Source organism: Haliaeetus albicilla, chromosome 20 (genome assembly GCF_947461875.1).
Source record: "Haliaeetus albicilla chromosome 20, bHalAlb1.1, whole genome shotgun sequence".
NCBI lineage: Eukaryota > Metazoa > Chordata > Aves > Accipitriformes > Accipitridae > Haliaeetus > Haliaeetus albicilla.
This window is the reverse complement of record NC_091502.1, coordinates 5,969,364-5,997,140: the sequence shown is the minus strand read 5'-3', so window position 1 is coordinate 5,997,140 and position 27,777 is coordinate 5,969,364. Positions and strand designations below refer to the sequence as shown.

Below are 27,777 nucleotides of genomic sequence, written 5' to 3'. Positions count from 1 at the left end.
TAATGGCCGTGAGCCATTGCTAGCTAAGGCAGAGAGAGGGTAAAATGATTTTTAGCTGAGAAAATTTCCCTGTATCTTTTTCTGTCAGCAGCATAGGAAATCTCAGTGCTGGAAAGCAGATTGGTGCTCATGGAGCTGTAGCTGCTCATGGAGTGGTCCATAACTCCCCTACACACCATAAATTTGTGTAATTTGATTTGAAATCTGTTTATCCTTTTGATCCCTATAATATTATCTCATCATGAGTTGCACAGTTTGATTATGTATTTAATACCATAATGGTTTCTTGTTTTCAGGCTTCATGGAACTTGTTTTCCTCTAGGGTGAGAAATAGGGGATTGTTCCCTACTCACACCTTGTTTTGGTCATGTATGAGTTTGTGCTCAGCACTGGCTCTTTCTCTTCCAGACTGGGAAGTTTTAGGGGTTTATTATATGGAAGCTTTTTAATGCCTTCTGTTGTTGTCCTCCTTACTCTCCCCCCCCCCCCCCCCATTTGTGTCAGATCCCGTATCTTTTACCCTCTTTTATCTTGCTGAATCCATGTAATTACCCTCTTACTGAAATCTGCTCTCGCCCACTTGCTGTTTCATTCTTCCTCCTCATTAACTGTGTTCAGATTTTGTCCGTTAATTTCCCACTTCTTCCTCTCTCCTCTGTTTTGAAAGGTTATTGCTAACAGTGGGTTGTCTTTGAACCCAATGAAAAATCTCTTGGAAAGAACCTGACAATTTGAGGGATTAAATAGGTAGTTATGAATAGGGGAAACTGTGTTTCTGGTAGAAATACAGTAATTCAAAGCCTTGCAAACGTTTAGTGAGAGCTGGAGGAAACAAGCGCATACATTTTAAATGCTTAACTAGAGTTTTGTTTTATTTGCCTTTAGGATGTTTGAGTTGCATTTTTTTCAAGGTGGCTCTTAACAGCTGTGAAAGCTGGATTCATTAAAAATTAATAAGGATTCTTATGTAACTTGGAGATTGGGGCTATATGAGTGCTCCAAATATTGAAGGCAATACTGTTAAGTACCGTGTCCCCCAGGAGCGCTGTGGATGCCAGCCCACAAGTGGGAAGGACAAGCCCTCCATCTCTTAAACGTTTGAGCTCTTTGAGACTGAGCGTGGGCAAGAGTTCAGTGTCATCTTTTGCTGCAGTGTTCTCTCTTCTTCGTTTTGCTTTTGGTAGCTGGAGTTACTAATAGGCTTGCATTTTAAATAAATGACTGTAAAGTACATACTGACTAAAGTATGAGGGGGTGGTGGTGTTGTTTTTAAGTGTTATACATGTTTAAAGCTGAACAAACATTTCTCTGGATTCTTCAGATTGCACAGATACCTTGTGGGTTTTTTATTAATCTTGGTAGTTTTATTAGTTTGGTAGGAACAAAACTTCAGGGCACTTTTTGTGACCTAGAGGAAAGAAGATGTTACTGTGATGCTGCTTCTGGGCTACTCAAGAATTCATTAAAATAGGGGGGAGACTTACCGTGTCCCAGAGTAATGCATTTATGGGAGATGTAGCCCTAGCTAGATGTATTTCTAGTATGTATTAAATGTTTGCTTTGTTTTCTTCTAAAGAGAAGGAAGGAATGGGAGAGATGTCGATCATTGCACTTAAAAAAAAGTTTTTCAAAAAATCCCTATTTATGTAGTGAGAGCAAATTTATATTTTAGCTTTATCAAGGTAGTGTGCTTAGCTTATGGTTTAGCTGGGTATCCAGACATTAAACTAGGAAAGAATAAAAAGAAAATAAGATGCAGAATTTTTATTAATTAGAAACTGTCCTCTTAATGGTGGTGAAGAGCTCACTTTGAATTCATGGTGCAATTTAAAAAAAAACTTATTTTCTTCTTTCACAGGAAGGATGATAAAGATTACGCGCTAAAGCAAATAGAAGGTACTGGAATTTCTATGTCTGCATGCAGAGAAATAGCAGTAAGTAACATTAGTTCTTTCTACTAGCAAACAGACTTATTAAAAGTATTGATTTGAGTGCATGCTGGTTTTTGTTTGCTGAATCATGTTATTCTACTATGGGTGCTGTATTTTTATCATAGAGATACAAAAGAAGTACAAATGTCATAGAAGATTTTGCACACCTGTTATGTTTGCTGTCTAAAAATGACGATGTTTCAAAGTTACAATTTACTGCCTGCCTCAGGGCAGATTAACTTAAAATGCAGCAGTTTAAAAGCATGATTAGAGTCAGTGGCTTAAATTACATATTTGATCTGACTTTTGCACTAGTACTTCAGTTATTTTCCTAAAGAGATTAGTTCTTACTGGCTCATAATGATTAAAACATGTTAGCTTCTATTTAAGTGAAGACTTCAAAATAAACTGGCATTGTTGTTGCCTCAGAGGCTGTAGTACACCCATGGATATTGTTCAAACTTTTTCTTAAGTTACTCAGGTTTATATTTGTATATTCCATGTTGTTAGAAACTGGTGAATAAGGTGGTCTAGTTATGGTTTGTGACAGTCTTACAAGGAAATACTGGTAAAACTGGTATTCTGAAGTTTAACTGTTGTACGTTCTTATGTTATACTGCTGCTTGGCTTTATTTTTCTTGAAACATTTCAACTGAAATTGCTTACTAAAAGGAAATGCATGTTAGATGTGTGTGTGGGAAGCGAATAGTTTATTTTCAGTCCATATTCCTCAAGAGTGTAAAACTACACCTGCCTAATTTCATTTTTATTGACTGAAGTGAGTACCAGGCTTTCCTACTTTGTCAACTTCCAGTTGGCTTTGTGATTTTGAACACTTTAGCCTTTGAACTGAGTGAGGTGAAAAAAAATGAAGCGCAAAGAATATTCTTCAGGAGAAGCTCTTCCTGTCCATTGATGAAAGCTGAGCCTCCCTGCCGTCGTAGACATCCACTCCGAACTAAAGGAGCTGAAAACAGGGTCTTAAATTTTGCTTATTTCAACCATTTTGGCAGAAATTGTCCAAATACTGTGACTATTCCAGGCTGAATGCTTTTGGGAAGTGTCAGCTACCATTTCAGAGGGGTTTGCGAAAATTCTTTATTTGTCTTTTTGCAGTGATTTACCTAGAGAATTTTGAAGAGTTTGTTCTGCTTGAGCTTGGCAGGAGAAGCTTGGCTGGTGTTAGGGAGGTGTCTCTGCTCTGGGTATGACCCTAACCCAATTTCTATCTGTTAAAAGAGAATCACTAACTTGGCTGGCAGTTGGGAAGGATTTGGCCTCGTTACATGGCTTGGAGTGTTGTGTAGTCATTCCTCTTGGGCAGCAGGGTCCCCGGCAGTGATGGAAGAGGAGCAAGAAGCGGGGAGGCTTTCTCCTTGCTCTGAGCTGCTGCAGCATGCACCCTTTGAAGAGAGCAGCAGTAAAACACAGAACCCAGGTGGGACAGGGCTAGTGGGGGAAAGAGGGGAACATACTGAAGACACCAGAGACGCCAAGAAGGCAGGCATTGAGAGCAAAGAGGGGAGTGGAGCCCAGAAGCAAGCATAGTAGAAAGAGTAACCTGAAGCAACATTTCTTGAGCTGTTGTTGACTTTCCTTCTGGTTATCCTTCCAGGCTTGCAACTGCTGGTACTGTGGTTGAATTTTCCTGCAGTTGAATTGATAACTGACCATGGACTTCTAGGCTTTGAATTTCTTTTCCTTACCATTCTTTTGATGTTGCTGTTTGGAGGTAACAGGAGAATTTTTTCCCCCAAATGTGTTCTTTATCTTAATTCTGTTGTACAGAATTTTTCCCCCCCTTTCAACCAATTACTATTGTAAAAGGAAAAAAAGGAACCTCATATGGAGATGGATCAAATTGAGGATAATAGCCACACTGTTTATATTGATTATGTGAGTATGTGTAATGTATATATGAAAATGCTACTGAGCTAATCAGCAGTGTTGTACCCTAAAATGTCATCTATACATCTAATTAATGAAATTATTTGTTGTCATACTTAAAAAGTCAAGGCTGAATGCCACACTTTGTTACAAGGTATTCTGGACTACCCCAATTAATGCATTTTACAAGCATGGTGGTATTAGGAGGAACTAGGATGACTTGGTTTACATATAAGGTATATCCATTTCAGTTTCTCTGGAGAGCTGAAGCTAGTATATTTTACTTCGTGACTATCTGGGAAGAGTGCAGTTTGATATAAATTCCGGTGAAACTCTCCCTTGTTTTTACAACTCTGCAATGGCTTTTGTCTTGTTTATGATGACTAACTTCAGTTTTGGATTATTGAGTAACTTACATGTTTAAAAATGCCCATAGCCTACTCTTCTAAGACGTTTATTTGATGCAGACACCTGAGCTGAAGAACAGTGTCAGATCTTCAGAAAAAGAAAATAATTACTGAATACTGAAATATATCAATTACAGGGAAAGGTTTGAACTAGGTCAGAGACCTGAGTTGAAATGGCAGACTCAGTTATGTGGTGAGCTCAACCTATATATGTATGTGAAAGACTTCCTACATTTCAGTTCTTCCTGCAGCATGAGAACTGTAGACCTAATAACGTTCAAGAACCTAGCTAGTCTCTTACTTTGTTGAAATAAGAGGGTTTTTTTCCCAATGATTTTATGTGAACCATTTGTTTAAATGATAGAATTAACAGTAATTGTGGGAATTATGCTAATTGAATCAGTGTCTTTAATGGCAAGATAGTTGTAGCGTTATATTCTTGCTTATCTTTCTCCCATTCATCCACCGTGGTAAGTGTTTGTGAATCCTGCCTCTTCCAGAACCTTAACTGAACATTTGGCTGCTCATCTCTTGTTCTCTGCGGACGTGTATACTGCCTGGGATTCTGGGTATCTTTTTTGTGATCTGCACTTGGACTTCTGAGGATTTAAGCAGGCACTAAAAACTGCCAGGTCATCATACCAAGAAATGGATTTGTATTAGATGGGAGAGCAGAGGGATAGAATGGTGAGAAGATTTCTATAAAAATGTAGAAGCCCAAACACCCGATTCCTTGTCTTCTGATTTAATCACAAGGAAGAAAGTCATTAAAGCCTATCCACCTGAAATAGTGCAGCAAATACTATTTCACAGTTCGCAAAGCAGGAGAATTCTTCAAGGCTGTAGGAAGCTGGTGTAGTTAACCAGGCTTCAAACAGAGCTTCAGGATTTTGGGTTGGGCAGTTTCCTATACAGAAGTCTTAGGTTTTAAAGTAATCAAGTGACTTTCTGACATTTTTCTCATTGATTAGCATTTTTCATTCAGTTTTAGCAGGTTTGCAAGTACTTCACTTGCCTGTGCTTCTTTTGGCTAGTGAGAAGCTGCTTGGGTTGGGTTTTTCGGGGGTTTTTTTTTGTTTGGTTGTTTTTTTTTGTTTGGGTTTTTTTACTTTTTGCAGGAATTCCATGTAGCTTTGGGTTTTTTGGTGCCTGCTTTGCTTGACAGAAATAACCCTGAAAAGCTTGCTTGTATGTAAAACCACCACATAGTATTTTTATTTGATAGCATTAGTTTTTGACTTGGCTTTGAAGAGGAAGAGCTAGATATGGTGGCAGACGCTCTCAGTGATGGAAATGCTGAATGGGACAGAGCAGAGCTGGGGTGGATGATGCTGTACTCTGGCTGTCTCCTGTCTGTGTGGTGTCCTTCAAACACCATAGCCAGCTTGTACAAGTTAGAACAGCCTTGAGTCTGCCGGGGCTGGGACAGAAAACTACAGAACAATAAGTAGCTGGCTTCTCTGATCATTTCCACTCTTTAGGTCTGCCTTGGAGCCATTTGGGCATTCCTAGGATTTTGTGGTTTGCTATTGTAACAAATGCAGGCTGTCATCACAAAAGGCAATGTCCTCTGTGTTGGATCTAGCGATAGCGTGGCTATAGGATGAGGAAGTTCATCTTCACCGAAGGGGAAGTGAACAGTCTTTTTAGTTTTCTGTTGTTGTGAGCAACCCAAGTTGAACCACCCTTTGGTCACGCCATTGCTTAACGTAACTCACGGGAAGCGGTAGGAGCCTGCAGGGGTAGTTTGGGTATAACGCAGACTTGTACCCTAACGTTCACGTGTCTGAGTGTTAACAAAAGAAGGGGGAGTGTTGATTTTTGTCTCCCAGGCAGGAGGCTCAGGGCCCAGTGCAGCTCTCCTTCTGTCAGGAACTTGGCCGGGTTTGCAGGGAGCGGGCAGACGGTACCCAGGCAGTGTGAGAATAAGCAGAGACAGCTGGTTGATGACTGCTGCCCTTACCCAAAAGGGAAAGCCTCCGGAGCAGTCCTGCTCACCTCTGCACTGCTCTGTCACCCTGGCTTTCACCCTCTTCAACATCTTCCCCTGGGAAGGAACAAATGACTGTCCCGGTGAGCTTGCTGGAAGAGGTCCTGTACCAGCTATGCGATAAGGAACAGTATTTGGGTGTAGGTTCGTCAGGTTCTGGGGGGTGTCGTGTCTCTTCCACACTAACAGTGAAAGCAGTTTCCCACACGACTAAACACAGAAATCATTTAGATGAGTACAGTCCTCATGTCAGAAGACAAGTAATGGTTTCTTAGCAGTCTTTCCATGAAAGGTGACAAGGTATTGAGGAAGACAAATGTTTGATTTGACCCTCTTTGGCAAGTCTAATGACTCTTAAATGCTTTAATTTAATAGTAGTAGGGTGTGTAAAGTGTAACTTGTGACTGACAAGTACTTTACCGAGCTAAGTTACAGGGCTACAAACAGTATTCTTGAGAGATTTTTGCATAAAGGGAGGGTAGTATTATTTTCGGTTCTGTGAAAGTGGGACAAAGATACTGATTAAATGTTAGGAATTGGCATCCTTAGGAATCATAATGTTTTCTGTGAACAGCAGAATTTGACCAAGCTTGACATCCAGCGTCTGTCTCATCTGGATTCTTCATCCATCTCCTTGCTTTCCGAGAACCTTTAATAACACCTCTTCTAATACTTTGAATGTGTTTGGGCATAAGAGGTGCTAATAAAGATTAACTTTTATGTGTGATCATGTAAGACTCGTTTGTTTTGGAAATCACAGAAGTGAAAAACAAATGCACATTTTTTTTCTCTTGATATTTTGTGTTGTCAGGCTTCTTTTTTGCAACATTTAGGACTTCAAAAATAAAAACAAAAGAATAAGCTAAAGCAGTGATTTCACTGTATGTCTGAAGAACTGGAGCTTCAAAAATGTATTGTCAGCTTCGTAATAAATTCTTAGAGTGAGCAGTATTACAACTTTTTCTGTTACATTGCCTTTGTAAGCTTTCATTTGAACACTTGAAAGGAAAACAGCATGTACTTTCAGCAGGTGTTTTGTTCTTGTTTAGTACTGTGGAATATCTGAGTCATGAGAATATAAAACTGTAAAATTGTATTTCCATTGAAACAAACACATCTTCAATCTACTGGATAGCAGCTAAGCCAACTTGGGTTTTAAGAACTTGTGTAATAAAATTCAGGGTTTAGCTTAAATAAGTTTAAAGCACTTGAGTAGAGCTCCAGTGTTTGATAGGAAACTAAGAATAGTGATTTGAATTTTTTTTTAGAAACTTTGAATATAGAATTGGATGACACCTCTGGAGTTGTCATATTCTTCTCCTGCTCTTGCAGACACGCAAAGCACACCTTCAAAAATTTAGCAAACTACAAGTTAAACTTGTAAGGAAAAGAAGAATCTCTGAAAGCAGTTCCTGAGTCTCATTCTAGTAATGACTCAATAAACATTATTCAGCCTTTAAGCCAAAATTAATCATGACTAGTTCATACCCATTTGTACTTCTGATAATATTGTCAGTTAGTTAGAATAGCTCTTCTCTCCCACTTTGATTTTAAAGAGAGAGAGAGAGACACTGTTTCTTTCTCTGGCTTTGTTTTGGCAGGCTGTAAGGATTTTGGCTTGGCTGGCTGGTTTCTCGTTGTGCAGTAGGCTCTGCCTTCCCCTGGGTGTAGGCTTGGGCTTTCTTTGCCCTGTTGCAGTTGGAATTAATCTTCCCTGAATTGGCCGGAATTGCGCATAGCATTTCAGGTAATGTCTCACTACTGCATATACTCATTTGTTGTAGCAGTAATTCCACTGGTATCTTATCTGTTACAGGATCACTAAATCTTTGTCAGTTGTATTCTAGTCTGAAAATCGCCTTTCTTTCTGCATCAGCCGCAATCTGCTTTCTGTTCCAAGTCCCTATTTTCCCATTTTCTATCTGAAGGCCACAGCATGACTGTTAATATATGATTTGTTTGTTGCTGGATCACTTGGCGGAACTGATGTGAGCCTTTTTGAAGCATGAGATGATGATTAGATTTTGAATTTACACCATCAAACTAGCAAGATGACACAATAGTGATTTTTGCTTAAGTGAATGTTTTGCTTGATATTGCCAATGGCTTTGTGTCTAGCCAGCTTTCTGACTGTCCTAAGCTTTGGGAGAAATGTGTTGCATAGCACTGAAAGGAAGGCAGTGAGAGCAAGAAGTTGCCTCTTCTAAAACAGCTGATGTCCTGAGACAGGACATCCGAGAAACTCCTGGGCCAGGACACCTGGCCAGTTGCTCTAGCAAATGAGTCTGTGCTCAATTATAGCGGTAAGCATGGTGGTATTGCAACACTAAGCAGGTTACATTCCCTGTGGACTACAATTAGTAGCAAGCATCAAGAGTCGGGGTGGAATGACATTTGCAGTAAAGCTAGAAATCCACTCTTACGTGAAGAATGCAGTGTCTTGGCTTATGAGAAACGTCTGTAGTGGTGGAGAGCTGTACGGGAAATGTGGGAGCATCACCGGAGGAAGGCGATGATGTTCATAAAGACTTGTGCTGAGTTCAGCTCATATTTGATGTGAAAGGTAATTATTGTTAGTGTCCCTGTGCAAGCAAAGATTTGCCTTAGTCATGCAGCAGTTTGCCAGGCTGCCTTAATGCTGCTGTTGATTATTTAATAATGTCCTGTCTTACCCGGCTTTGTCCTTGTTTGTGAAGCAATTTAACAATTTTATGCATCGTTAGGACACTTTCATTTACTGTTCCTCAGCTGCCTCATGGCTGTGGAATGAGTATTTCTGCATTTGAAGAGGGAGATAGAGGAACCTTAGTGTGAGCCCAGGACTTGCAAGTAGGGATGCTGTTTCCATTGCTGTGTCTTGAATAATATATGTGAAAGCAAGGGCAAGACCAGGCAGGGACACCATGGGGTTATAACACTCAAGTCAAACCAGATGTATCAGCATCTTCATCATTTGCTGATTTCTGTCTTTGATGATCAGTTGGGTCTTCCTTCTTTATAAGGGGCACCCAGACCAACTAATTTAAGGGAAACCTTTCTGGTTGTAGAAATAGATTTGAATCATCATGTGATACGCAAATGAAAAGGAAGGTAATTTACTGAGAGCTGAATGCATAATTTTTGTCTACTTTCTCTTTGTGTTCTATAGAACTGAACTAGGATAGGCAGAAGCAATTGGATATCAGAGTCGCTAGGCAAAAAAATGGCCTTTATCATCAGCAGGCATCGTGCTGACAGTCAGACCGTGTTTCTTGCAGTGTACTTTGTCTTCAGTGAACTCTGTGAGCTGCTGGACACGAGTCAAGTCATCTGGTAGGAAAGGCATGTTGCATATGGGCTAGAGAGGCGCAGTTTGTGGAGAGTGAGGTTGCTGGAAATGCTGTTTACAGCCCATGTGATGTGTTATCTGCATGAGCTCTTTCTGTCCTTCAGACAGCATCTGCATTTGTTGCTCTGCATTGTCACTGTCCTGGAGCGTTTCAGCCTTTCCAAGACAGTGATTAAGGGATCATCTGTCACCACTGCAGTAACCATTTCCTTACTCTGATGCTTTTGCTGATGTATATTAGCCACTCTATTCACTGGAGTGCTCGTAGCTGTCTAGCTTTGACCAAACCCATCAGGTTTTTAAGCAGACTGAAAGAATATGTAGTTAGCGGCTATTCAGCATAAAAGGCAAAGGCAAAAACCAGCAAGAATGATAAACTGAGCACACAGATGCACAAACAATAACAGCTGCTATCAGGGACAGCAACAAAGGCCAGAACTCTTAAAACATTGGTGATGGGCCACAAAAGGAACCTCTCGGGTGTGTCCATAAAGAGAGTCAACCAGAGCTTTGTAACTGATGAGAAGAAAAGCAGATAGCTATGTATCTTATGGGAGGATAGAGGTTTTACTGGGCATTTGAGAGGACTGCTGGGACTCCCAAACTTCTGTGGGATGTTTAGAGGAATAATAAAAGGCAGGAAAGGGAGTAATCAAGGTAGATTGGGGAGGAAAAGGCATGGAAAATGGAGAGGGCATAAGAGGCAGGTTTCATGTAAGCAGGCTACTGGGCAGCATGCTTGTCTGGCCAAGCTCTGTACATGGTCACCACAGTCTGTCCTATGTCCGTTCCTGACTGTTCTCTGTGTGAGCGTGCTCTCTGTTCTGTGTGTGCATCTGTAACCTGCTAGCAAATGTCAGGCAGGACTAGGTGGTGAGAACAGGACGAGGTCTGCAGGGGCCCGTTGCTGGGAATACCGCAGGTCTGCAGAAGCTGGATGCGGGAGAGACGTGGGTCAGGAGATGAACGCTCACACTGCTCTCCCTGGTAGCTCGTGTGTGTGACCTGCTAGTGAACTTCAAGCAGAGCCAGCAAGCAGGAAGAGACAAAAATCTGGAGAGACCCGGTGTCAGAGCTGGAACCTGGATGAAAGGGCATGGTGTCTGGGCTGGGATTCAGAACAGACGTAAGGTCTGCACTGGAGTCAGAGGGATCTGTGAAGGTGTCCGTGTATGTGAACTTTAAGCGTGTTTAGCCAGAGTGGAGAAAGTGTTGTGTTGTTCAAGTTTTACATAGGTACTGTTGGTGCTTATGTGTGTGCCTGCAAAGAAGATGCTGTTCTTCTGCCTCTGTTGATACCTGCGTGGCTGGTCATGTCTGTATTTTGTGTGTGCCTGTAGAAAATGCATGCTCAGTTACTTGTATCTTGTTGTTGTCCAAAAAGGAGATTTGTTTCCTGGTGTGCAACGAGTTAATAATCACACACTCAGGAGAGACATTATTTATTTCATGTTTGTGCAAAGATGGGTGCTAGGTGGTAATTCCACAAAGCCAGCACACCACACCAAAGAGAGAGAATGTATTTATTCTGTTATGTGATTAGTGAAAACCAGCCTAAATTTACATTTATTGGTTAGTAGTTACTGTCTCATCTACTGTTGGCTAGTTATATTTAAATTAGCTTCGTTTGCTATGTAGATTAGCATGCATGCTCCTTCATGCATGCTCCTTGCAGGTGTGGGGAGGCAAATTCTTCTAGCCTGGAATCGAGTTGGAGGCCACAGTCTCCCCCTGCCACCTTTACCTTTCCCCTAGGTCATGTTTCTTTGGCAATCATCTCGCCTTTGGCACCTTCTGGAGCGGAATGTTTCTTTTTATCACTCACATCCTACATTTCTTAGGTCCAATTATCCCTAATGTTTCTTTTCTCTCTGATGGACCTTGAGTATTCTTGCTAAATTGGCAATGCACGCGAAGCATCCTCAAAACATCAAGGCTTAATTGTTCCAGGGTGTCCTTACTCTATGAATGCCAACTGTGTGCCTTTCTGATTACGGCCTTACTTGTTAATTTGATAGATGCAAAATACATCTTGCACAAAATAGTCAGACTATTCTAAATCTTGGAGTTATTCTTCAACGTTGTTGCTGGCTGGATTTGAAAACAGCGAAGAGCAGCAGCCTGTCATCTAGCAGACCAAGAGGGATGCTGTGAACCTCAAAGTCTGCAGTATTGACTACCTCTAGAACAAACAAAGGAGAATTATGTCTACGTTGTCTTGCTATACAGACAGGGAACCCTTCTGCTGCATTACTCAAAGTTTTTCATCTTTGTGTCATGTTCTTGACCAGCTTTGGTGATGGGTTCTCTGTGTGTCCTCCAAGGTGAATCACATTTGATGTGAAGAGGTTGGGTTTTTGAAGTGGTTGATAGCTGCTACCTGGGGAATAAAGAGCAGGACGGACTTAACGTGGAACAGGAAGGGGTGAAGGGGAAAATTGTTTTCTGGAGCTCTGACTGTTCTCTGCCTCCTTCATCAAGGAATGGTCTGTTGTGTCTGGCACAGGTATGTCATCAGGCCACAGGAAATCTGATAAAATTTTGGTATGGACACATAGTTGCTGAACTGTCATGCAATCTTCTGGGCACAGTTAATTTGTGAAAATGTTTAGCATAAATTGAAGCTGTGAATTCATACTGATTCAACAAAAAGACCTTCACTGTAAGGACTGGCACAATGTATCCTTCAACCCTATAACCTCATTTGCTATTAAGAGGCTGACTCCCACTAATGGTCATTGAAGCTGTACTGGGTCTGGCTGGGATGCAGTTAATCTTCACAGCAGCCTGTATCGTGCAGTGTTTTGGATTTGCAACTAAAGCAGTGTTGATAACCCACCAGTGTTTTAGCTATTGCTGAGCAATCGTTGCATGTTGTCCAGGCTTTCTTTTTTTTCCACTCTGCCCCTCCTCCCTTTGGGGAGGTAGCCTTCGCTCTGAGACTGGCTGGGCATCAGTCTGCTTGTGGGTGGTGCTGAGTGATAGCCTTTGCATCGCTTCTGTTGTTTTTTTGGTTTGGTTTGGTTTTTGTTTTCAATTCCTCTTTCCTTCACTTATTAAACTGTCTTATCCTCACCTACAAACTTTCTTGCTTTTTTTGCTCTTCCTCTCCCATCTGACTGAGGGGGGTGAGCAAGTGGCTGTGTGGGGCATAGCTGCTGGCTGAGGTCAACCTACCACAGATGGTCCCCACCTGTAATTGATAAAAAATTGCAAGTAAGTATTTCTTGGTTTTCCCCACACTGATCTTATGCTTTGTAGGAATTATAGGCATTTACAGAATTCCACACTTCTTGCAGATCCTGCCTTAAAATTCCTCTGTGTAATGCTTTTACAAATCTTAGGATTTAAGATGTTTAATATGCCAAAACCACTGCCTTCTGCGTTGATTTGTAATGTTGCATTGTCTCCTCAAACCTCTGTCTGCCTGTTTGATCTCATACTTGAGATAAAAGCTCTGTGGGTTATAGGTCCTCTTGCTCAAGAAATGCCACGCTGAAGACTCTGGTCTGAGTAGGGATGGAAGTCTGTCTCAAATGAAATAGAAAAGAAGGAAACAAAACATATGCAGATACCCACTCCCAGTTAACTGTCTCAGTAGCAGCTAAGATGTTACATGTGACAAAGGTATCAGTAGAAAGGAATGAATTTTCTTGTTCCCTCTATTATGTAGTGGAAAAAACTATATTTTATTGAAAATAGATTCAATCTCAGAAATAAAATGTTAATTCTCTATTCTATATTCAAATAGTAGATAAATTGCCTTTGGCTTTATAAAAACCTTAGCCATTCCCTTTATTAAAAATGTCATAATTTCTAGCAGACTGAGCTGGCAAGAATTTGTCTAGTCTTGGGTAGCCATGCTTGACAATAGTTTGCTTAGATAAAGTTTTTGTTTCTTTCTTAGCAATTGTGTGAGTACAGTATGATTGTAACGTGACCAGCAGAGTTCAAATAGACCGATGCTGTCTGCATTCAGTTTTTGTGCTATATCTCGCCTATCTTTTCCTTCTGGTGGTGCATATAGCTATAGTTTCTAAAGCAGCTGAGCTGGCTTAATGGCTCACTGCTGCTGAAAGAAGTTCTTGCTCTTAGCTGTGGCCCTTCACTAGTGCTGGGTCTGCTGTTAGTGCTGTGAGTCATTTCAGCTCAGGAACTCTGCAGAAAATTATTGCCTTTGTGTGTCTGGGTTAGTTTTTTCTCTTGAACTCCGAGCTGTTTTGTTGCTGGCTTCTGTGAGTGCTGTAGCTGTTGTAATATATGCTGTGGGAGGGAGTTGGACCTTTTTCTGTAGGTGGTGGTGACCTTGTAGATCAGCTGACTCCATCTTACAAACCACATCTTCGTTTAGCTGACTGCATTGACAGGCTCTAAATGAGTCATCCCATTCAGCCTTGAATGACTGCAACCAAAATGCAGGGTTTTCGGATAATTGAGAGCCAGGAGAAAATTGGATACCCCAAATGGCTCTGTCAAAGATTACAGCTGATGGGAAAGGGCAGATGCCACAGCTGGCTGTTTGCGGAGTCTTCTTGATCCTGGATGATAGTGAGGTTTACATAGACTTCAACTTTTAGGAAATGAATAGGAAGTGAGTGCCCTAAGGTAATATGACCTGCTTTCAGCTTTGGTTTCAAACTAATGACTGGTTCTTTCATTAAAAAAAATGTGTGCTGTTTTCTGTGACTTGCAAATTTCAACTTTTATTGTTTGTACTGTAGAGTATGTAGCAAAGACCATGAAAGTATTCATCTTTCCAGCCCTTTCACAGCTCTGGATGTGTGGATGTAACTGTTGTGGACTTTCTTTATTTTGCAGTTGCTGCGGGAGCTCAAGCATCCAAATGTCATTTCTCTGCAAAAGGTGTTTCTCTCTCATGCTGACAGGAAAGTGTGGCTTCTCTTTGACTACGCGGAGCATGACCTCTGGGTAAGGTGAATTGTTTGTAGGTACCAGGCTTAGAGTTTTAGTTGCAGAAAAGGGACAAGGTCAGGGAAGACACATCGGTTTAAAAACAGTATAGCCTCTTGTTGGAAACATTTGCAGTACTAAAAGAAAAGCAATGGAAAATGTTGGGTACGCACACTACACAGTTAATCTGTGACCTCTTTTAAGAAGATAAAAATCTGCATTCAGTGCTCAGTAGCTAGAAATCTAGTTAAATAAATGCAGATATAACCCTCCATTACAGCTAAAGTAGGGTGCAGGAAAATGTAATTGATTATGCAGGTGGATTTCTTTGAAAAATGACAAACTTACTGGCTGAACAGAACAGTTTAGAGTCTTAGTTACATTGCATGTCATCCATACATCCATACATCTCACATGAAGTGAGAGTAATGCCACTGTATATAATTGAAATTTAATTCGTGTGTTTCAGTGGGAAGAGCTTTTTACTCAACTCATCTGCTGAAATTTCATATATTTGGGAAGAAAGCTGTTTATTCCTAATTACAAGATACAGCTTTAAAATATAAACACTTTAGAGGCAAAGTAAATTTATTTTAAGATATAAACCCTTTTCCTCTGCTAACTTAATATTTGTAAGCTTAACATCCATTTGGAATACTTAAAAAAAAATAAATTAAAGTAGCATTGTAAAGAATCCAAAATACCATGCAACCTTGACTTTCCTGAAAAAAAGGTACATGTGTGCCTCAAATTAAATGACATACATTTTGAGCATTGGTCTCAATGGAACAAGTATTGTAATACTAACCTTAAAAGATATTAAGAAGATTCAGATCAAAGGGTACATCAGAGGCCATTTGGAACGAGATGGAAATTTTGATGTATGTGTTCATGTAAGAATTGCACAGCATGGATCATCAGTTGTTTTTTTGTCTGCATGTAGTTTAGACAGACAGCACAAACCAAAGTAAAACTAATTTCTTTTGTGAAAATGGTGTTCCCTGTATAATTCAGTAGTATTTGCCTGGAACTAGTGTGTCAATTTTCTTTCAGCTAAGCAGAATTGAAGATATTTTATCCCAGTTAAATGTCTTGGAAGTTCTGATACTTGGTATTGAGATTTTGTTACCAAAATAAAATTAGAGAAAAAAAAGTTACCAAACAGGTGAAATGTTGAGACGTTCTAAAGGCTGATATACAAAACAAAACCAAAAAAATCTTGAGGAAATGGAGTAAAGGTTTTTATTAACGTGGAGAGAAGACAAGCACATTCTTTTTTTCACTGCTCCCCCATATTTATGATATGCTAACCTAGAGAAGTTTAGGAATGTTTGAGTTTGTTTTTCTCTGTTTCAAAATGTGCTGCAAGGCTTTGTATTTGTGACTAGTAGTGACCTGTCCTTGTTTGTATTTATACATTTCTGCATTGCTTCATACTTAACCAAAATCACTGCAGAAGCACTTCTGTTAATGAAACACTGGCTTGTATATAAGTAACTTAGGAATGACCCTCAATTTTGACCTTTATGTTTACATGCATGTACCTGTATGAACTCCAGAACTCCCCAGCTGTACCAGCTCCTGGGTGTTCACTGTATCTGGATGCAAGAGACTTAGCGAGAGTGACTGGGCTGGCTCCACGCCCCAGAGAGCCAGCTATGGACCAAGTCCTCCAGCACTGAGCATATCTAGCGCAGCAGGTCTCAAACAAGGCTGGGAAAAGGGCACAGACTCTGTTAGAGGAGGAACAAAAAAGTCCAGAAGAGCCATCTGTCTTTGAAGATTCACTTCTCTCTGACCAGTGCATGAAGATTAACATTTGCTTTGGAGTCAGTGGAAGTGGAGGAGAGGAGGCGAAACTTGTGGCTCAGGCTGAGGGATGCTCATGCATGTGGTGCTTGGCTGACTGGGCAGGGACTGTCACCTTTTCATCAATGTTTCTCTCCTCCGTGCAGCTCCGTTTTTACCGTTGGCAGGGCAGAGATGTACCTTGTCCTCCCAGGAAAGCCAAGCTTGACACCTGAAGCAAAGGAGGGTGGGCTGTATGGAGCTGGGCTGCAGCAAGAGAGGAAAGGCAATTTCCCAAGGGGGCTTGAGTAGTTGGGTACCTAATTGGCGTCAGGAATATGAAAGCTTGGGCATGCAGGAAGAACATATGATAGAAGTTTGGTGCCAGGTTTTGGACAGACAAGGTCAGGGCTGTTTTGATGATCACACCACTGCGAGCCATTACAGAGAAGAAGTGTGAATGCATGAAAAAGTTTGTTCTAGAAATTACCTCTCTCTCTCAAAGGGAGACAAGCTTGGAAATGGTTACCATGACCGTGGCACACCTTATGCTATTGAAGTTAGTGGCACCTGGGACTCAAGTGCTAAGACAACATATCCTTTTGAACTCCTCATTGTTGCTAAATGTCATTGCCTGTGTATACACTTATAATTGTTAAAGGGTTTTTTTCTGTGTCTGACTTGGTGGCTGACTTTCAGATGGACTCAGCTTTGCTCTATCAACAGCTTCTGTTTTGAGAGTAGTGTGCTTTAAGGGTATAGTAAATAAAGAAGGAATAAATCTGGGCTTCTAATTTAAATGTTTAAAACTCCCAATACAGTTTGCACGAATTTCTTTCTGTCGTTAGGTGTTGAATATCACAGCGTCATTATTACTGTAGAAGAAAACCTAAAAGTAAAATAATATAGGAGTTAGGTAATGCACTTTTAATTCTGTGCTGTGACATACAAGATGTCAGCCTATCTTAACAAAAAGAATCGTCAAACAAAAATACCCCTAAACCCTCCAAGATCAGTGATCTGCAAGGGAATTTGCTTTGACAGTTGTATTGGTTTTGTATTCCTCATCCCACTGTGGGAGAGTGAGTGAGCGGATGTGTGGGGCTTAGCTGCCTGCCAGGGTTAAACCGTAGCAACAACTGATTTCATTTTTGAGAGATTTCCTTGGGAGGGTGATCGCTTTACCTCGTATAGTATTAATTTTCTAGTACTTAAGGTACATGTTTCTAATTTTGAAAATGAATGATGAAAGGTTGAAAAAAACACCTAAGACATCTGTGTAAGGAATTGCTGGCAATCTTTTTGTGCAATGCTGTAGATCAAAACATTACACTTCTTTTATTTTGATTTCTTTTTCCCCTTTACAGCATATAATCAAGTTTCACAGGGCTTCTAAAGCAAACAAGAAACCAGTTCAGTTACCTCGGGGAATGGTGAAGTCACTGTTATATCAGATCCTAGATGGTATTCACTACCTGCATGCTAACTGGGTGTTACACAGGGATTTGGTAAGTGGATCTGCAATGGGTTTTAGCACCGGGATGATGATTGAGGGCAAGGGTTGTTTTTTATGAAAAATCACTGGGAAACAAAAACCTTTGTGCTATGGGCATGTACTAATAAATATATATTTTTGTATACTGCAGTCAGACAGCCTTGATTAGTAGAGTGAATTTTAAAAGCTGGCTATGATCTGATATGCTTATGACAGCAAAGTATATCAGATGGCTGTTTTCCTTTTTTGATTTTCTAAATAAACTATTTTTAAAAGTGTTCATTTAAATAACAGGCATGCTGAGGTACAAAAAATGCCTCTGGTAGTATCGCTGCAGGCAAGATAAATAACTAAATACGGCATATGTGTAGGTGGGAGAGAGGATGATTGGCTATAAGAACTGCTGAAAAAATAAAAACTCCCTAAAATTATCAGTTTTACTTACGAAGGTAGCTTTTGAAGACCATTATCTTCTCCTAATATTTATAATCTGTCAGAAATATAGCCATGGCAACTTTTGAAGACTTCTGCAAATAAACTAATGTTTATCCAAACTACAGTATAAGCAAAACATTTTGAACCTGAGTTAGTGTTTCTTAACCAGCAAATTCTATTAAATATTTTAAATTGGTGAATCTCACCAACTCTTATATATTTGCCTTTGAAATATGCTCATAGCTGGCTGGGCTGGTTCTGTCTGTTTTCTTAAAATTGGGTAGTTTTCCTGACCCAGTTGTCTGTAGCTCTTATTCTTAGAAGTAAATTGGAAAAAAATTGCTATCAAAGTATGATACTATCTATATATGATGCTTCTAATTACTGAAATTTCATTAGTGCATGAGAGTATCATTAGTTAGACCTTTCATTCCCATGAGTCAGTATTACCAGTGCTATTCTATGCTTGGTGCAGTAAGTCTGGCTTCCTTATTACTCTTCCAGAGTCACTTTCTGTCTTTGAAATAGCTTTAATAGTGTTCCTGGAAATGTAATCAATGACTAGTTATTTGTCTTCTATTTTCATGCCCAATAAATGCTTTTACAGAGTGCCAGTCTCTGTTTAAACCAATGTGAAAAGATTTATCTTTGATAAATAACATTTTCAGAACTGAAATACAAGGAAGCTTTGCTTTATTAAAATAATTGTATGGATATTGTTTCTACTTTGCTCCTGGTTTTAGAAAGGAGACAAAAGCCTCAACACTGAGGGGAAAAGTCAAAAAGATTGTGGTGGCTCTGTCATGACTCATGAAATAGTGGAGCAGAGCATAATGTAGAAATATATAGTGCATGCTACTACTGAGACACACTTTGTTTTAAACCAAAATATAATGTCTTACTCTAATGTTCTGCCTGCAACAGTACTCTTCAGTATGTTTTTAAGAGGCGTACAGAAAGCAAATGACCTGTCATCAAGAATTAAATTTTTTTGATGTTTTACTTTCTACAGTTTCAGAAAATTTATGAACTTAAGCATAATTGAGTTTAAAAAGAAAACCATGCATGTTGTTAACTGGATGGCTCAGGAGATTGGTAATTTATTACAGAGCCTTTCACATCTAGGTCTGTAGCTCAAATGTAGTTTAAGTTGGCAACTGCGACAGACTATTACCATCTCATTTTCTGACCTATGTGAAATGAGTTGGTGGTCTCAGTCCAGCATGAAGTTTTCTTCCAGCAGAAAAACCACCATCACAATTGGCTATCTTTTGATAGAAGAGACCAAAAGCTTGAGGCAGAGACTGAGAGGTCTTCCCGCTGGAACCTTGTCAAGCCATGTTGGTGAGAATCCTATAAAAGCTGTGCAGGGGCTGCTTGTGCCGCCTCGTCCATGGAAACCTTCGGGTTTGTCGCTTTGAAACTGTTCAGTATGAGCTGGATTTAGAAGGCGTGTGTTTCATGCAGGAGAAAAGACAGAATTGTATCTGTCAGATATTTTCTTCCTTTTATCGGGGTCTCTGGGAATAGCCTGAGTAACAGAAGGGGTTCTGCCTAGTGTTTTGTCTTAGCAAGACAGGGGCATATTGGTGCAAAGTTAAGCTTGCAAATTGGGACTCCAATAGCATGTATATTCTGGTCCAAAGCAAAATAACTGACATTAATGCTTGTTCTTAGATGTGGGTTTCTATTCCAGGATACCTGTAATATTAGCCTTCAGGAATATCGGTGTTAAATCATCAATTTTAACTCCTGATTGGACAGCTGGACAGATTTATTATGTTTCACCTACTGTGCCTTTAAAATGATAGGTGTTGCTGTATTTCTGAAGTGTTTTATGTTTCCCTAGATTTAAATGTGTACAGATAACACAGAGTTGCTTAAGTAACATGCTTGTTTTCATTTCATGTAGTAGCTATTACAAGAGTGATGGTGCTTGGGAGTGGTAGGAAGCTAAAGAATACAGTACTTCAGTAGAAAAGTCTGTTCTTTGCTATATCTCTCTCATAGGATAAGGATGTTTTCTAGAGGGTAAGAAAGCTCCTCTCTTGGGAGAGTAATTAATTATCTTCAGTTTAAGTGCAATTTTCTGGTTTTAGGGGTTTGGGATTTTCAAGATGTCTTAATGAAGTTAGTTTTTAGGTAGGTAATGTTTTGCAGTTTTTTGAGATCTTGACTTCTGTAATCAGAAACTAAATACAGCATAAAGTAACTCCTTTCTTGCTAGCATCCAGAAACCAGGCAGTAAAACTTAATGGCTATTAAAATCACATAAACTTAGACTGAAATTTGTCTTCATAATAGTGGAATCGAGGAATCTTAATTCATGTAAGATTTGTATAAAGTGAGTGTATTCTGTATGAAGCAGTAAAAACTGTAGGAAGACAATTAATTGTCTATTGTGTTTTTTCTAGTCGTGGTTTGTCTTTTACAAAGGAATTGCATACAAATCTTAGCACTAACTCAACTATTTAAATAGTTAACCCTCATTGCTATTTTTTCTCCTTTCACTGGTTACATGAAAGCCAATTCGCCACTTCCATCAGAGCAAGGGAAATGTTGATTGTATTTGTTATCTTTGAATGCTGCTTGCTTGAGTAGTTAGCTTTTCCATAAGTCTTTGAAACATACCAGTAAAATTTTTCAACAAATAAATGTCAGTCCTTGTAAAATTTCTTATTTGGCTTGCATATGCTTCAGCTTTTTTAAATTTCATGACTGAGAGCTATTGAAAGCAGATTGTTTATTCATGCTCTGACTGTAGCAGGAAGGAAATAAGAATACTTCATGTAATTACCACAAAGGGCATCAATTATAGTTTTAATAATGTTTTGAATTTAGTTATCAAGCATGCTTGAAACATACTGCATTTTGCTGACTTCTTTTCCTAGTATTTTTTCCATTTTATCATATCCAGCTATTGGACTTCTTCCTTTACTCAAAGTTCTTATTCCACCCTAAAAATAAGCATAAGCAGAAGACTGGCCATAGATCTGTTTTCATCAATCTGCAACCACAACAGCAAGAGAAAAGAGAGGATGGACTTTGCAGCATGCTTGGAAGATTTCTTTGAGTAAAGCGCTCAAAATAGAGGTCCCTTTGCATGGTACAACAACTTCTATGCCACGCCTGTTAGCATTTAAAAGTGCATTTTATTTAATACTACTTTGTGTTAGTCCTGTCCACACAGTCAGGATCCAGTCTCAGCTAAGAGATGAGCACCCCTCCACTGGTTTTGTGTGGTGACAGTAAGATTAGTCTGCAATTTAAATTAATAATAGATTTTGGTCTGAAACAATTTAAAGTGCTCATGTGGTGCAGCAATGCTTAAAAACATACCACCATCCCTCCAGAAAACCCCCAAACCTACCCCCAAACAAAAAACACCGGAGGAAATCTCACAGCTCTTACTTGTACTACTGCAGCTTGAGGCACTATGATGAAATGTTCAGACTAAATTCCCTGGCCTATTTCTTTGTGCATGGTGTGAGTGGGTGCTGAACAGATGAATTGCGACTTGGCAAGCCAGGTATGGAAGTGGGTAACACAGTGCTGGGCTCCTGCTTCCCGTTCTCCTCCTCCTATCTCTTGCCAAAGGAATGACAATCTCTTAGCCTTTGTCAGTAACATCTGTGTCCTAGTTAGTCTGGGATTGTGTCACTGTGGATGTGACCATTTGCAAACTAGTACTAGCACAGGATACTGCAGCCTATTTAATGTGTTCCTAGTGTGTACCTCAGCTAAACTGCTGCGGTGGGATGAACGCTGTTTTTAAATAAGCTTTCAGGCGGGCAAGCTTTAATACATTTGGAATGTACCTTCTTGGGACCTGGACTCTTCCCAAGGATACCTGCTGCCAGGTTTGGGATTAGCGGGAACATTAAAGATACTCTTTTAACATTAAATGAGGAGAAGCCACTGCTAGGGTGGTTTTTTGTAGACAACATCTGAATCACTTTCCAGGCTCAGGCCATGAATCACTTAAGTGTGTGCTTTAGGCAAAGTTAAATATATGGAACTTTTACCCTGCCAGTTTACCATTTTCTACATTAAAGCTCTTGAATCCAAGAATGTCTCCATCATCAATATTCAAGGATTACTTCAGAAATACAGGAATGCCCTTCATTCCTGCTCTAGTGCTTACAAAACTGTGTGGTCCTTTGAAGGAATGAACCTAAATGCTTAAGAACAAATAGTAGGAAAAGCTCTGCATGTTACTAGAAAGAAGTTAGCAGCTTTTAAAAGCAGGGTGGTCTTCTACCCTGTTTAACTATATAAACAGATAATAGGCATTATTTCCCCAAAGGTATTGTAATGACTTACTGGTGATTTGCTTTCAAAGGAGGAAAAAAAAACCCCAGCCAAACCTAATCACTGTCTTGGTCGTCAGGTGTTGCATTTCCCAAGCTTTTGGTTTCCAAGGTGGTTTTGATTATGTAAGTGTGTGCTTTCATGAGATCACAAAAGAACAATGTGTCTGGCAGAACTGTGGTTTTTTTGCATAGGCTATAATAACATGCCTTCCTGTGACTTGTAATTTACTGTAATTCTAAATATTCTATAGTTAAAATAACATTATCTAGTGTTTCCTAATGTTCCTATTTACCGGGAACATGCCTACTCGCTTGCCTGCCTTCCTGAGCATTGTCTTTGTTTTAGATTAAACTTTCAAAATAGTAACTTATAAAAGTGTAGAAATGATCAGAAGAGACTGCAAAACTAAGTATTCGATGCTTGTCCCAGTGACTTTAAAAAAAAAAACCCAACTTTTTTTTTTTTTTTTAAGAACCACTGTGCAAATGAGATTCCATTTGGCTTGCTTTTTTCTTGGACATTGTTGTTGGCAATGGTCTGCTAGGTCAAGCTCTTGATTGAGTAATGTCTGTCAGCTTTGTCTAAATGCAGATTTCAAGATAGAAATACAGAGTATATAGCTGCAGTACTACCAGCCTTCCAATCAGAAAAGTAAAAGGCATACTGCTTAGAGATCTTTGAAGTCATCATAGAGAAGCCTATAGCGATACATAAAATCATGAGCTTCATATAAGCAAATCATTGTGAGGCCACTCGCTTCGAAAGGTCAGAGCATCAGGGGAGGTTCCTGAGGGGAAAAAAAGCAAATGTCACTCCAATCTTCAAGAAGTGCAAGAAGGAGCATCTGGGAAATTACGTGCCAGTCACTCTCGCCTTGATCACTGGGCAAGTGATGGATCAAATCGTCCTGGCAGCCATTTCCAAACATTTGAAAGACATGAAGGTGATTGGGACTAGTCAGCATGGATTTATGAAGGGAAAAATTATGCTTAGCCAACCTGAAGGCCTTCAGTGACTAGCTCGATGGATGGAGAAAGAGCAGTGGATGTTGCTTACTTTAGTAAGGCTTTCAACACTGCATCCCATAACATCCATGTAGACAAACTAATGAAGTACAGACTAGGTAAGTGCACAGTGAAGAGAGGTGAATTGAAAACTGCCCGAGTTGATCGGCTCAAAGGATTGTGATCAGTGCCAAAAAGTTGAGCTGGACACCCGTCACTAGTGGAGCATCCCAAGGGCTGATACTGGGTTCAGTGCTGTTTAACATCATCATTAATAACCTGGACAATGGGACAGCGCATACCCTTGACAAGTTGACAGATGATTTCCAGAGGGGCCTTCCAACCTCAGCCATTCTGTGAATGTGTTGTATCTTCACCATTTGGTTTGTCTTGAAAAATTCAATTCCTCCTTTTTGAAAATCTAAAATCCAGCTCATTACAAATCAATAGAAGCTGGGGTGGGAGCAGGTGTGAGTAAAAAGAATATGAAAGATCAAATAGCTCATATGGACTGAGGAACAATGTGAACAAAGTGGTGAAATACAAAACCTTTGCAGTGAAGGAGGACATTTTGGGGATGTATCTTGACTGCAACATGGTGAGAGGGAGGACATGGTGCCATTTTCTTTTCTGGAGGAAAAAAAAGACGATGTATCCCCGAAGGTTTTTTTGGAAGCTGTGTGGTCTTAAGATGAAAGATATATTTCTACTGGATCATCAAATTGTAACCAATTTTGGGTATGAAACGCTTCTGTAACCACAGTATCTCTAGAAAGATACCTGGGTCTTGAGAGATTAAAAAATTTGTCAATTCTATAGGATTAAAGTGTTATGGAGATTCGTATTTTTAGATCTCTCTTGGATTAGCCCCTATGTCTTGTATTCTTAGCTGGAATGCCATTCCTATTGTGCTAAAGCACTGAAAACAAATGGAAAATATAAATGAAAATACAATATTCAGTCTACTTCTCCAGTTGTGTTTGGGTCTTCATTACAAGGCTTCCTGGTGATTTTGTAAATTTCTCATCTTTAAGGATAGTGAACGGATTTTTTTTGATTCATAGGCCGCCTCCATTCAAGCAATTCTTGAATATGAATATAATCATTCATAGCTTTTTACAGGTTGATCATCTTTAACCTCAGATCTTATAAGCAAGTGCAAGGTCATTTAACAAGTTTTAAGTAAGGATTGTGAAAGAATAGAGTAAAACTCCAAGATTTATTATGCTATGTGAGATCAAGAGATACACCCGAAAATAGTTTTTATCCAAGCAATCAGTGTTTAGCAAAAATGGGAAACCAATCCTAAAAGTTCTTGATAATCTTTTACCACAGAGTACCGTTAGATTCCTATTTATAGTAAGATGAAGTGCTGAATAGGGAAAGTTTTGGTAGATATTTTTCTGATTGCAAGTAAAAAGCTTGTTTATAAACTTGATTTCAAATGAAAACATGGGTGCAAGGAAAGGTCAGAAATCTCACAATTTCAAGAACATTTTCCAAATCCACCTCTCTTGGGGCTCTGAATAAAAGCAGTAGTCTATTTACTTGATCCTCAAGTCCAACCTTAAAGTATCATAAAGACAAGTGATTTTTTTTTTTAGCCTTTTATTATCTTCTGCAGGTGTTTCCAAAAGGTCTGACTGTATCAGTTTGTCTGGTGTACTGACTTCTGTTTTGTTTGTTGGAACCTAAATTTAATTTATCAGTAACTTTCTTGTTTCTTAGCCCAGTATTTCTCTTCCATAAATAATTCTCAAAGTAGTTAATCCTCTGTGGTGGTAAAAGCTAAATTCCACAACCTTGTCATATACAACTGTAAGTGATACTGGCAACGCTTTTTTTGCTCTATTTGTGAACATACCTTGTTTTGAAACTGCAGTAAACACAATCTTTGTCCACAGCTTAAACGTAAGGTCAAGGTGGAGCAATGTATATACTATTAGAAGAGCTTTGCTAATTTACCTAGCCAATAATCTGACCAAATCTAAGCAGACTTACTCTTAGACTTATTGCTTAGAGGAAATGCAGGTAAAGTTTCTGAATTGGGAGTTCTGTAGTCAGTAAAAACTTCTACATCAAAGTACAAGGTGCAAAAAAGAAATGGGAAAAGTAAGGCTGCTTATTTAACCACCAGATGTCTTGGGGACAGATGAGTACAACACAGATGAGTATTTGGAGACATGGAGTTACATTACATGATTATTGATATTTTAGTGAGATATTTTTCACTTACCTGCTGCAGAACCGTCAGACACAAGAAGCAATGGAAGCAGAGTATTTTTTCCCTGACATTTCTATGTCATTGTAGATTAAATAATTTCTAATCTGTGATCTCGGACCAGTTAACAGGTAGCGAAGAACTGTTGCAAAAGGGGAACTGCAAATTTGAGGCTGAAAGTAACTTGTAGTTTTTCTTCATGTGGCTATAAATGCTACTGTGAAGAGTACTGCTTTTGTTTTCTTTCTCCTCCTTCCCCTAGAGCCCTTCAGTGCTAGGTAGAATGTTTCAGGACTGATCTTTATAACCATTTACATCTTTACCTTAGAAGGTATCAAATCAGGGCAGGCCTTTTCAGTGCCTTTCATCAAGAATTAATGTCGTTGTAGTGGCTTTTGAGAAGTTTGTCATAGCCTGGTGGAATGTAAATTTAATAACAGCACCAGAAACATGTGTCCACATATTGCATACTGATTTATAAACTGAAAACGAGGTGGTGCTTTAGAGTTTTACATCAGAGAAATGATAGCATTGCTACTATAGTCTCTAGGAAAAATAGCTGAAGAAATGCAAATGGTGTTGCACGTTCCACAATAAAAAAACCTTTACGTTGGTCTCCTGATACTGTGTGGTCATAGCCTGCCTGCTTAAGGAGACAAAGCTTACTTGGGCATGCCAGTTTTTTTGCTAGTTCCCCCAAGTAACATTTGCATCTGTTAGCAAATTTCAGATATGTTTGGTAAAAAGATATGGTATCAAAACAGTCAAATACTTTCAAATTTCATGAAAAGCGGATGTCAAATAGAGGAGGACATGCGTTCTGGGAGAAATGCTTTGAGAATTGCACCAGGGCCATTTCAGTTTGGTTTGTCTGCACTCTAAAGACAGCGGTTCACTGGTCATTCATGGCGCGCGCCTCTCTCCGCTGACCCTGTATGGTTGGTCATCAAAACAGATGGCAGGTGGGAAAGGAGCTTGGGGATTCTGGATGCAGGGAAGAAAGGCAGAGGAAGGAGCTGGAATATGTGCAGTGAGAAATGCAGGAGGAAGATCTAGGACTTTGATGCTGAGGCTGTGAGCTTCAAGAGCTGCAGCCATCAGAGAACACCTCGTCCTGTTAGGATGCTCCAGATGGAAAGATTTCATGACGAAAAAGAGAACGAGTGAATTAATACATGAAGTATGTGAAGAGATTTTAAAAAAACTATTTTTAAGTGAAGGTTTTTAACAAAGAGTTCATATCTTTGTTCTTTATTGTAATTACTGAAACCTCACAAGTGTCCTTTATCCCTTCCCTAAGAGAATAAGGGCTGATCAGACTGTAATATCTTGATGCCTATAAGATTAAATCTCCCAAACTTACAAACAGCTCCTGTTAACTGTGAAGAAGGTTCAAAAAGGCACTGCCTGTTTAAAGTTCTATATAAAATTCTATATATATTATTATGACACCAAGCTGGGAGGCAGGGTGGATCTGCTGGAGGGTAGGAAGGCTCTACAGAGGGATCTGGACAGGCTGGATCGATGGGCCGAGGCCAATTGTGTGAGGTTCAACAAGGCCAAGTGCCGGGTCCTGCACTTGGGTCACAACAACCCCATGCAGCGCTACGGGCTTGGGGAAGAGCGGCTGGAAAGCTGCCTGGTGGAAAAGGACCTGGGGGTGTTGGTCGACAGCCGGCTGAATGTGAGCCAGCAGTGTGCCCAGGTGGCCAAGAAGGCCAACGGCATCCTGGCCTGTATCAGAGATAGTGTGGCCAGCAGGAGCAGGGAGGTGGTTGTTCCCCTTTACTTGGCACTGGTGAGGGCGCACCTCGAGTACTGTGTTCAGTTTTGGGCCCCTCACTGCAGGAAAGACATGGAGGTGCTGGAGCGTGTCCAGAGGAGGGCAACCAAGTTGGTGAGGGGCCTGGAGCACAAGTCTTATGAGGAGTGGCTGAGGGAACTGGGGCTGTTTAGTCTGGAGAAGAGGAGGCTGAGGGGAGACCTTATCGCTCTCTACAACCACCTGAAAGGAGGGTGTAGTGAGGTGGGTGCTGGTCTCTTCTGTCAGGTGGCTGGAGATAGGA

General features: G+C 40.0%; 1 protein-coding gene across 5 annotated transcripts in view; it reads left to right on the top strand.

Annotated features, from left to right (window-relative positions):
* The window catches only part of CDK8 (cyclin dependent kinase 8), an 87,639-nt gene that overhangs the window by 26,420 nt on the left and 33,442 nt on the right, over nt 1-27,777 (top strand). For 3 of the 5 annotated variants that reach the window (XM_069808113.1, XM_069808111.1, XM_069808114.1), the window contains exons 2-4: nt 1,859-1,934; nt 14,362-14,472; nt 17,610-17,750. In XM_069808113.1, the coding sequence (XP_069664214.1) occupies nt 1,859-1,934; nt 14,362-14,472; nt 17,610-17,750 (328 nt within the window). Of the gene's footprint in view, nt 1-1,858; nt 1,935-14,361; nt 14,473-17,609; nt 17,751-27,777 lie in introns of those variants that run through there. The other 2 variants (XM_069808115.1, XM_069808116.1) reach the window with 2 other exon arrangements.